Genomic DNA, 11,811 nt, shown 5'->3' on the forward strand with positions numbered 1-11,811 from the left:
GCCATTGAGGAAAAGGGACTAAAATGATTCCCCGTGAGCCTGGTTGCCATGGAAACAGAATTGCCTCGCTCCAAAAGGCAGAGAAAATAGACCAGATATTACAGGTTAGTGGAAGTAACTTCACTTGTGCTGTTTTTCAGTGTCTTAAGACAATAAATCACTGGGTTTGGACTGTAAAGATGGACCAGCAAATCTCTTTAAATCCTAAAATCATGGGTCTGTCCAGGAAAAGCACTGAAAAAAAATGATTCATTGAATTTACTAAAAAACATTTAAGGTAAGTGGTTGCAATCAATTTATTTTAGCTACATTTAAATAAACACATTTAGTTGACTAACTTTCAACATATATATTTTTTTATTAAATGTAGTTAAAATAAATAGTTTGCAACCATTTACCTTAAAAAAAAAATTAGTATCATTTTTTTCAGTGAACAATTTTCGAACACTCTGGTGACAGAGGGTCATGTTTTAGCTACCTTGAGCATCCAAGGCATAACTTAAATACAGAAACTGAATTATGATATGATCCCTTAGTAAATAATGGTTTTAATAGCAGTCACATATGTAGAAAGTTAATGAATTTAATTCAGAAAGAAACAAACAGCTGTTTCATCAAACTTTTACGGTAAAAAAAAAAACCTAGCATTTGCCTGCCATCTAGTGCGAAGTGTTTGAAAATAATATGTATGTGATAATGAAGACAACAGTAGGGAAATATAAGATGAGGATATTAAATGGGAAATGTGGTGACATTGTGTACTATAACTTGTATAACATTCTTGACCTTATATTGTAATTGAAAAAAGATATTAAAAATATTTAATATCCACAAGAGGGCGATATTTATCCGTTTGCCGGGAGCTTTTACTTGCTTCTATGCAGATGACTTCATATAAGAAAATTTGGGAAACCTTTTTAGTAACTCTCATTACTAACATCATCAAGCATTACTTACCATTTTATTATAATACTAGTTTGTGCATATTCACATAGGTAAACGTGTTAATTCATATACTTTATCATGTCACTTTTTTGTTTGATTCTTAGCATTGTATATTTAATAATGAATTATTAATGAAAATTATTATAAAGCAAAACATTAAGTAAACGCAATGGATTTAAAAGCTCTAACTGGAGGATTTTATTTATTTATTATTTATTTATTTAGTCCAAAAATATCAATCTGCTTATAACAAAGGGATATATTGATTAATTAAAAGTTAAATGACAAATTATATTAATTGAATGTGTCCTTGGCAATCACAAACGACGGTGATTAGTCTGAGCAGATGAAATAAACAGGCTACCACGTGATATGCCGCATTCGTTTTAGCAACAATAATTTAATTTAATTTGATTTGAATGAGAACTCAGAGAATGAGAAATAAACTTTCACAGATGTTGAAAATATATAGGGAATAGTTTAATTAGATGATTATTGTTTTGGAATCATGCCTGACCAATTACCTGGACCCTCTTTTTTCTATTCTTCCCACTAATTCAATTTCTGTGGAGGTATTATTGTATTGCATTGTTACCAATCTTTAATAGAACACTGAAGGCTCATGCACGTAAAAATATAAGTTTTTACTGAGTTTTCTGTGGAGGTAATTAATGATGTTGGATGGTTTTGTGGTTGTGATTGGTTTAGCAGGCGCATGCGCACTAGGGCGCACAACTCTCAACTTGAAGTCCGAAAGTTCTGCCGCTGCTCTCTGTTTCTGAGGAGGAGTCGCGCTCAACTTCATTTCAAAACATTAATATGAGGGACGCTCGGAAATATCTGTTGATTTCTGACACAAACGTCTGCTGAAGGAAGTTTATCATTTCAAATAACGATAGGACTCTCATTACATTAGAAGGTAAGCCATTTACGATATTTGAAACCGCGATTAAACACTGCTAATGTGCTTCATCTGTATAGCACCTGAGAGTCGTTTACGCGTTTTAAGATGGTTAGAATGATGTTTCTATGCTTGTTATTTTCCCCTTTTTTTCTGTTTACTCATTCGTTGTCTTTTTTCTTAACTATACTTTTAGACTCCAAAGATTTTAAATAAATGTTACATTTTATGAGTGCATTTGTACAAAATCCCTATTTTTTAACTTTTATAACAGATTAACTAACGTAGAGATCTATGGTATTTTTGGGCATGAGCTACAGTAACTTTTTCTTTTTTTTTACTTGTGAATGTGTATTTTTGTTGGACAATATCACATTTATTTTCTTGTGAATTTGTGGAAGCTGAATTTGCTTGTGGGTGTGACTTTTGGTTGTGTGACTGAATCCTAAATCTGAAGTTGGTCATGAAGTTGGTCGTTTGTGCACACAAAGTAAAAGAACTTGAAGTCCGAAAGTTCTGCCGCTGCTCTCTGTTTCTGAGGAGGAGTCGCGCTCAACTTCATTTCAAAACATTAATATGAGGGACGCTCGGAAATATCTGTTGATTTCTGACACAAACGTCTGCTGAAGGAAGTTTATCATTTCAAATAACGATAGGACTCTCATTACATTAGAAGGTAAGCCATTTACGATATTTGATACCGCGATTAAACACTGCTAATGTGCTTCATCTGTATAGCACCTGAGAGTCGTTTACGCGTTTTAAGATGGTTAGAATGATGTTTCTATGCTTGTTTTTTCCCCTTTTTTTCTGTTTACTCATTCGTTGTCTTTTTTCTTAACTATACTTTTAGACTCCAAAGATTTTAAATAAATGTTACATTTTATGAGTGCATTTGTACAAACTCCCTATTTTTTTTAACTTTTATAACAGATTAACTAACGTAGAGATCTATGGTATTTTTGGGCATGAGCTACAGTAACTTTTTCTTTTTTTAACTTGTGAATGTGTATTTTTGTTGGACAATATCACATTTATTTTCTTGTGAATTTGTGGAAGCTGAATTTGCTTGTGGGTGTGACTTTTGGTTGTGTGACTGAATCCTAAATCTGAAGTTGGTCATGAAGTTGGTCGTTTGTGCACACAAAGTAAAAGGACTGTCTTAACCTGGTGCTGTAAAGGCTTTAAACCTGGAGCTGTGTTTACTGTAACTTCCAGGGTGGAACTGTGGCCTTTCACAGTGGGAAAAGGTCAGCTATGACATCAGGGATTATTTTTTTTAATTCTTCAAATATAAGACCCCAAATTGCTCCCATGCAGGCTTGAAGTGTGTGTCAGATGTTTCCTATCTTGTCCTCCACATGTTTCCTTGTATTAATTTGAGCAAACCACAGACGAGCTACAAAATGTCAGAATCAAAGCATTATCAGTGCAGCCATTTGTTTTTGAGATTTTAATGATGTTTATGTAACTTTGTTGTGATTGGGATAAAAAGGCAAATCTATCATACGCCATGTGATCACACACAGTAAGTGCAGGGTTGAGTCACAGAAGCAAAGTGAATAAGAACACATTTTTGGACTGTGTCGATTTAAGGGCTTTACTGATGGGCCTGTGGGTGTACGTTAGACATAAATGGTTGGGAAATTCTGATGTACGGGGAGTGATGTGTCTCTGGTCTTTATCGGCTGACGGCTCACTCCTCTTTAAGAGGAATGCTGCTCAAAAGCACTTTAACCAAGTGATACGAGATATGCTTTTTTTCATTCAGGAACTCAAAGCAAAGCAAAATGTTCTATGCAGAAATCTTAATTTGCACACTCCAACATACAGCCGAATGATTAGTTGTGGATGGGACTTTGCCACTAGGAGCTTATTTAATGCAGAGGGCCACATATGTGTCACATCTGTGTGTTTGTAGAGCGTATAGCTCAGTAGCACGATCCATCTGAGGGATTGGGTGAATTTGGGACGAGGCTCAGCCTGGATAACGGCACGGGCAGTGGGTTGTTTTTCTTTCAGATTACCCGCACTCCATCCCCTATCTCCACATCTGGCCAATGTCAGAGTATGTAAATAAATCAAAACGACTTCTACCTTTGTACTGTCTGGGCACCAAGCCAGCTAGTCACGACCGTCCCTCCTACAGTGCTTTGGTTAACATCCCTTTAAGGCAATATGCGGTCTGCTGATTTATTGTATATTTACTAGTAGAACACTTGAATTAATTTGCATGAGGGGCTTGACGGTGCTTTGGCCTGAGGGCGGGATGTACGATATCTATGTTTGGAGGAAGTGCTGATTGTGAAGGTATGTGAGAGGGAGGGAGCCCACATCTGGAGGAGTTTTTCCGGAATCTGGGAGAAGGGGGAGGTTCTCGATGAAGCTGGTCATTTGGGTCATGGAGTGATTGGTGCATGGTACACACAGGGCCTCTGGCTGAGACTAAATATACAGCCAATTAAATCAACCCGACTGCTTTTTCCCGTCTTTCCGTATGGAAATGTAATTCCTCAGTCCATTTGCGACTGATTAAAATCTGTTGTGTTTACTACTGGAAAGTATTGTTCAAAAGTGTACTTGGAGCCAAAGATCACTCCACACTATCACGAGGGGCTCGCTTTTATCCATATGGTTTTCCGTCCAGGCTTCGTGAAATGGAAAATCTAAATATCTGTGAAAAGAACAGATCAGAGCTGTTCTCATCAGAGTGGATGGAAACACAATATGTGTGTCATACTTGAGCTTAGTTTCTTTTGTTGGGTCAGAATATGAATGCAGAAAAGATATAGAGCACATGAACATAATCATTGGATATATATATATATATATAAGACCCCAAATTTCTCCCATGCAGATTATGTGACACACAATCATATATGGTATGAAGGATCTGAGAGTCATATAATTGATTTCTGATTTCATAATCTTAAACTGGTCAAATTACATCCCTGATTAACTCTTCTGAAGTAAGCAAATATTCACTTTCAGACTTTCCACTTGCACTATTTGGAGAAACTGCCAGATATCCAGGGCTTCCCCATAGGAAGTGATGCAGGCAGCTGACTAAATACAGCTCCTTTTCCCTCCAGGGATGTGGAGAATGTTTTCTCTTTGCCAAAAGTAACTGGAAATTCTGTGGATTTCAAGCTGGGCGGACCTCCACTTTGGCCAGTGTTTCTAAAGGTGGTAATGGATCTGAATGTCAATTCAAATCCAGTAGATTGTAACTTATTTTAGCACTTTCATTCATCATTGAAGTTTCTGTGAGGATTTGGTTGATGTTTTGTGGTCAGCAGCTTGATGTGGTCTTTGGGCTCTAAAACAGCTTTTATTTGCTTGGAACAAGTGATGTATACAAAGGACTCATTGACCCGACGAAATCTAATATCCATAAACAAAACCTTGGTCTGCTCCTCTTGCTACATAAAAACTGTGAAGTGATGTGGGCTGGTCTTGCCCTTTCTGCGGTCCTCGTTGATCAGATAAGGTCATAATTGAATAGGTTCATGTTAGAATGAGAATGTAGCTTGTTTCGGTGTTCTTTCTCTCCGGGTCGTGGTAAATGGACAAACAAAGACCTCTGTGTTAGTTGTTGAGAGTTCCAGCTCTCTTGCAGTCTGTAACAAAATTAAGTAGGATACCCCACTGTTTTAGCTTGTAATTGTGACCAGCAGTGTAGTCCTATATGTGATGAGTCAGTATGGTTTACTAGTTGTCCATTAAACAACTGATGTAGTTGTTTGTTTGTATTTTCCCTATTATTTTTTTTTAGTTTTGATATATTTTTAGGTAGTTTGCATAGTAAAACTTTTAATTTGTGTTCATCCCCCTTTATAGCACCGCTGTAAAATCCATACACATTCAAAAGAGTGTCGGGGTGGGGGAGGATATCTTGAGACCAATGTATTCTGTTTTTACATCCATTGGCCTACAAGTTAAAGTATTCATAATGTGAACATTTATTAGAATTTGAAATATCATGGTTAAATAAGTAAATGCAATATAATACATTTTAAACACAAAAAAATATCATCTTTGACCTTCCTCCTACATCAATGTTATTTTAGTATTATTTCTTAATATTTGTAGAATCTAAAGAAATTTAATATTTTACTTTATATTCTGTATGAGCTTATTTTTACATTTCCATTTTAACATTTTTTCCCTTTTTGTTAGTTTTTTTGTTTAGTAAATCATTTTAATATTTAGCTTTAATTTATTTCAGCTTATTTCAGTTTAGTTGCTAAATTAATTTATTTCAGCTTTATTTGAATGATTGAAAATTATTTTAATAGTTTATTTTTAGTTAACAGTAACAACACTGTCTTGCATACCTTAAGGATTGTAGTATGATTTTTTTGTAAACAAATTTGAGCTGCTGCTCATGCATGTTTTGACATGTGTTGTTAAGTGAGGTATAGCCGTCTATTAGATTTAATTTGCCTTGCTATTGAAAATTATTTTAATAGTTTATTTTTAGTTAACAGTAACAACACTGTCTTGCATACCTTAAGGATTGTGGTATGATTTTTTGTAAACAAATTTGAGCTGCTGCTCATGCATGTTTTGACATGTGTTGTTAAGTGAGGTATAGCCGTCTATTAGATTTAATTTGCCTTGCTAATATAAATTAGTTTTGAAATATTAATTCAGGGATCCAACCTGGTGGGTGGAGAAGGGAAGCTTCTGTCAAGATGTAGACCAGTGGCAGTAACTGGCTGGACATGAATCCTGTGGGACTTTGTTTTGAAGGTCTTGAATTCCAAGCATTCCAACTCGCAGTGAAGAAAAATCCTGGGAGAATCATGCCATTATCCCACACATGAGTCCTCCCATTCTGCATAGTGGGACAGAAACGCCTCATACTAGTGCCAGACAGGAGAGAGAACATCAGACAGATGGAAAGCAGGATTTAAAAAAATATTTTTTAGAGCAATGTCCTTGCTTACTTTTAAATGTCACATTTGCAGGTTTCAAGAAAGGTGATCATGATGTGCGATGCGAGTGAAATGTTGGCAGCTGCTCTGGAGCAGATGGATGGCATCATTGCAGGTACAACTAAATAATGAAAAATACTATATACAAAAATGATTCATTCTCTTCTTTTCTTTGTTTATTTGCAGTTTTACAGTAATCAACAGTGTAGTCATTTATTTAAAACAAAAGACGCAAATTATTTGAAAGAATTTTTAGGGTCAATGCACATACGTAAACTTGCAAGGAGAATAAATCTGCACTGTGAGTGCTTCTGCAGATTTTTGAGAACTGAGAGTATGCGCAGTGAGCGACATTACAAGGCTTTTCCACTATTTCAGCACTGATGAAATCTAATGCTTATTCAGTATGCGACCACAATATTGTCCATCTCTGGGAACATCAGGGACGCATCAGAGAAAAATGAATGTCTTTGCTTGGAGCAAGAGTGAGTCTCTTGAAGGTTATGCTTTTCCATTCACTCTGTTATTACGGAAGTGGACGTCCCACTGTTTACATCATCTGACAATAAGCCACCCGAGCAGTGTGGTCACAGTCATCCAACCTGTGTTTTGTTTTGGAAAGCGCTGAAAGTAGCTACAGCAAAACATTCAGATTTAAAGTGAATTCACCCAAGAATTCAATTTCATTCATTTACTCACTCTCATTTTCTGTTCATTTTTAGGGAATACAACCACACAGTCACGGTCACACAATTAAAAAAAAAATGACACAAATATAACAATAGAAGTAGTCTATTCGGTTTGTGCACTATATAGCAGTCTATTCAATTGTACATGGAACCCAGTAATTTTGACTCATCCCAAAATTCCTTCACTGATCCTCATTTGCACTCAGGTTCTAAGGCTATGAATTACACCAATGGCCTCTTTGATTGTCAGTCACCAACCTCACCATTCCTGGGCAGCCTTCGGGTGCTGCACCTCTTGGAGGACCTGAGGGCTGCGTTGGACTTGATGGATCCCGAGGAAAAGGAGAGTTTGCGCAGTCAGGTGTCTGAAACCACAGCTGAGGGTCTGATGGAGTGGCTACAAAGCCGACTGGTGGGTTTTCATCAGAAAACAATTGGTAGGCTAAAATAGGAAGCTTTAATAAAGCTTCTTTTAAAATAATATTTGCATTTTTGCTGAAGTTTTGTAAGCTGTTTGATGCAGAAATTACTATTACTATTACTAAGGAAAATACTATTGACTGTTTTTCATATAATGTGCTTGTAAGTCTAACGTAAGATTTTCTCCCTTTGCGTTTTCCATCCTTAACTCCAGTCATGATTCATCTGGGTTAAGCACATTTCAGCTCCCCAGCCCCTTTTTCCATATTTAACCTGAAGCATACTTGCTTTGTGAAATTTCCACTCCTGGGCAGCAAAACGTTCACATGCATCTCATATAGCAGAGTATCATCTGTATGAACCCCACATGACTCACTGATGGCAGCATGTGATTTTCTTTTTCAGGTCCCACTGGCGTTTGACTGAATATGGTCATTTCAGTTCATTTCACTGCATTTTGTTGCCTGTTCAGAGCCTTTTATTTCAAAAATGCGATATGTGTCACACCACACAACCAGTAAATCTGGTGTGTCTATTTGGAAATGTGTTTCCATGTATGTTTAATGTAGAATACAACTACATGTAACACTCTGAGGATTTGTTTATGTTTCCAGACCAATGGCCATGGTTCTGCAGCAGGGGATTTGGTCTACCGGGAGCGACTCTCTCGCTTGGAAAGTGACAAAGAATGTCTAGTGCTCCAGGTAAGTTGTAAAACCAAGTCGAGAGACTTTGTGGGTTGTGTGGGATTTTCTTGTCCGATTTTAAATTGTGTGCCTCGGCTTTCCTTTTATCTGTCACTTTGAATGCAGCAATTGTAGATTCTAAATGTCACGCATCACACACAACTCAATAAGTATCCACTCTGATCCCCCAGGTAAGTGTTCTGACAGATCAGGTGGAAGTTCAAGGAGAAAAAATAAGGGACCTAGACTCGAGCCTTGAGGAACACCGCATGAAACTGAATGCTACAGAAGAGTTACTACAGCAGGTGTGTGATCTCTTTTATAGGCTTATGTCCAATAACAGAAGTGCACTGCATTTAAGACACATTGTTGTAAGGGTGGTCCGTATTAAAGGAATAGATATCCAAAAAAATGTAAACCAATATGTAAATTGTGTGTAGGAGCTGCTTAGCAGAAGTGCTTTAGAGACGGAGAAACTGGAACTGCTGACCGAGGTATCAAGTCTGAAACTAAAGCTAGCTGCTGCAGAGGGGGATTGCAGAGAAAATGAGGTAAGGAGCACATGTTTGCACCATCACCACTGTGAAATTTCATAGGGCACAGAGTCCCACAAGCCTAATAATTGCAGTCTCCAGTCATTAATCAGAACCTTAAAAGTGCTCTGACTGCAGAACAGAATGAACTGTACTGACAATCTGAACATTTAATGATATTAAACCTGGCTATTATGGTTTGACCACCCTGTGGTTTCCATAGTGACCTTCATTGCTGCTTAAGCCCCCAGCTTTATCCAGCAGAGGGTGAGAGCAAAGCACAGGGTGCCAGAGCCATTTCCTGTTATAAAGCTTTTTTTGCCCCGTTTAAGTCCAGACTACACTGGACCCATTCAGTTTTCTCTCACTTGCATGAGCCCAAAGGGGAGTTTAAGTTTCAGAAACCAGAAATCCACAGTGGACCAAAAGAATGGGCTAGGTTTCCTCTGTGTTAGATGAAAATATAGATTTCATTTAAGTATAACTTTGTTCTCAGTTTCAGTGTTTTTTTTCCCCACTTTGTTAGTGTCTTTGAGGTATTTTTTTGGCCTACTCATCCAACAAAACTCAAAGCATTTAGCATTACAATTCACAAAATTCTTCTTGACTCTTTGACTTATAGATATCATGGTCTTTCTCCTTAGGGTCTTTATCACGATGTGAAAGACATGCGCCTTCAGTTGACTTCTATGGAGGACGAGAGACAAGAGTATGAGAGATGTCTTAACTCTTCCAAAGTACGAGTGCCTCATGGTCAGGTGATAATTACACAACATAAGATTAACGGCAGTGAAGTGTAACAGCAAGCACTTGTCTATGAATCACTTAACCACACAGAGAAATCCTTGTGTAGTTCACCCTAACCTTCATGACTAGCCACTGGAATGTGCCAAGCTAATTAACTTTATCCACATGCTCAAATCAGGACAAATTCACATAGCTGGACAGATTCATGAAAAATCATGTCTCTTACTCTTGATTTTTTTCTTGATGTTTTGTTTCTTGCATACTTTGAAATGGCATTTCACATTATTTTCTTGATAATGCTATATTAGTAGATAAGTAAATTTGAGCTAAGTAAATTTGGGGACAAATTCACATAGCTGGACAGATTCATGAAAAATCATGTCTCTTACTCTTGATTTTTTTTTTCTTGATGTTTTGTTTCTTGCATACTTTGAAATGGCATTTCACATTATTTTCTTGATAATGCTATATTAGTAGATAAGTAAATTTGAGCTAAGTAAATTTGGGGTCGGCGCATGCTTATTTTTAGTTCTGGAATGTCCTGGGAGCGTTAATTGTGTTGTTTGTTTTTTTTGTTTAGGAGGAGTTGAGATCACTACAAAAGCTGTTGGAGGAGAGTGAACAGGCACTTACAAGACTTCAGGACCAGGCCATGTCAGAAGCTCCAAACACAGAACGGTCACAAAGCAGAGAGAAAGGTACAATATGAACATTCTGCTCTATCAACAACATGCCAAAGTCAGTTTGAAATGAAACTTGAGGGGATGCAAAATCTAATTTATAATAATGTAGTAATGTACAGGAAGTAGTTGACTGAAGGTGAATAGGTGCATTGTGGATTACGTATGTAAATGTGAGATTTGATCTGGTTTATTTGAACTTGTGATCTGTAAAAAATTCAAATATCAATGTTTTTTTATAATATCTGTTCATGTGTTTTTGTATTCACCATCATTGTTTATGCTGATTGGCATAAATATGGTGGATGAGGGGAAAACGTGACTAGTCGTAGACTTTTGGACTCCACTGTGAACACTATCTAAAGAGACACATTATGCAGCTATTAAATCCACTCTTAAATGCATGACACGGGAACAAAAACATTTTTGCGTTATAAAGGAGAAACTATCCCAGCACACTGTAAGCTCAAGAAAAACTGTGTTGGAATGTATGAGGTATATGAAGGTTTGTATTACACGTCTAGACACGCTTTTTGATTGATGGTGACCTGGTTTTGGCTGCAGACTCCCCTTCTCTTATAACTCTGGTTTGCTAGATGTGCTTGAATTGTCTCACAATATTTATTCTTGACTGCAAATCATCTTTACTTCCAAAATGACGAGTATGCAGTTTCTGGGGTGTTTATTTTAGTGATTCCAGAGACATAAAATTGTATCAAAGGCCCCAGTCTTGTTCTGAAATGTTTAGTGGTTGTATGCCATAAGATATTATTTCTGGAGTTGTTTTTGTGTGTTCAGACATGGAGGTGAAGAGAATGAGGAGTGCTGTTGAGTCTTTGAAGGCAGCTAATGAAGAGAAGGTAACCAATATGATGTCCTGCTATTTTGTACCACCTGCCAGCACACACATTATTTCACATACTTTGGTTTCTAATTAAACCATCTCAGTAATCTTTCTAATTAATTAGTCTTTGCCAGAGCGGTGTGACGCTCCGCTACGTTTTCCGCTCTATGGTCGTGCGCTCCGTTAATATTCCGCTCACGCTCACCGTGAACCAATTCCCGTTCAGATCCCGCTCCGACATAACATTTCTCTAGTAGGCCTAATTGTTTACTGTTTGTAACGAAATTCTTGGACGTAACGCTCCGCTACGTTTTCCGCTCTATTGACGTGCGCTCTGCTCAGTCGCTCTAACCGCACAAGCAAGCGCTCCGTTAATATTCCGCTCACGCTCACCGTGAACCAATTCCCGCTCAGATCCCGCTCCGA

The 11,811-nt window shown here is 37.4% G+C and overlaps 1 protein-coding gene across 4 annotated transcripts in view; it reads left to right on the plus strand.

Annotated features, from left to right (window-relative positions):
* The first annotated feature begins 1,672 nt into the window (after nt 1-1,672).
* The window catches only part of ppfibp1a (PPFIA binding protein 1a), a 17,404-nt gene continuing 7,265 nt past the window's right edge, over nt 1,673-11,811 (plus strand). For 2 of the 4 annotated variants that reach the window (XM_016281600.1, XM_016281598.1), the window contains exons 1-9: nt 2,359-2,522; nt 6,820-6,901; nt 7,682-7,887; nt 8,510-8,599; nt 8,773-8,886; nt 9,022-9,132; nt 9,759-9,872; nt 10,442-10,559; nt 11,340-11,401. In XM_016281600.1, the coding sequence (XP_016137086.1) occupies nt 6,838-6,901; nt 7,682-7,887; nt 8,510-8,599; nt 8,773-8,886; nt 9,022-9,132; nt 9,759-9,872; nt 10,442-10,559; nt 11,340-11,401 (879 nt within the window). In that variant the 5' untranslated portion in view covers nt 2,359-2,522; nt 6,820-6,837. Of the gene's footprint in view, nt 1,865-2,358; nt 2,523-6,819; nt 6,902-7,681; nt 7,888-8,509; nt 8,600-8,772; nt 8,887-9,021; nt 9,133-9,758; nt 9,873-10,441; nt 10,560-11,339; nt 11,402-11,811 lie in introns of those variants that run through there. The other 2 variants (XM_016281599.1, XM_016281601.1) reach the window with 2 other exon arrangements.

The sequence above is a fragment of the Sinocyclocheilus grahami genome, unplaced genomic scaffold, assembly GCF_001515645.1.
Source record: "Sinocyclocheilus grahami isolate Dianchi unplaced genomic scaffold, SAMN03320097.WGS_v1.1 scaffold151.1, whole genome shotgun sequence".
Classification (NCBI taxonomy): Eukaryota; Metazoa; Chordata; class Actinopteri; order Cypriniformes; family Cyprinidae; genus Sinocyclocheilus; species Sinocyclocheilus grahami.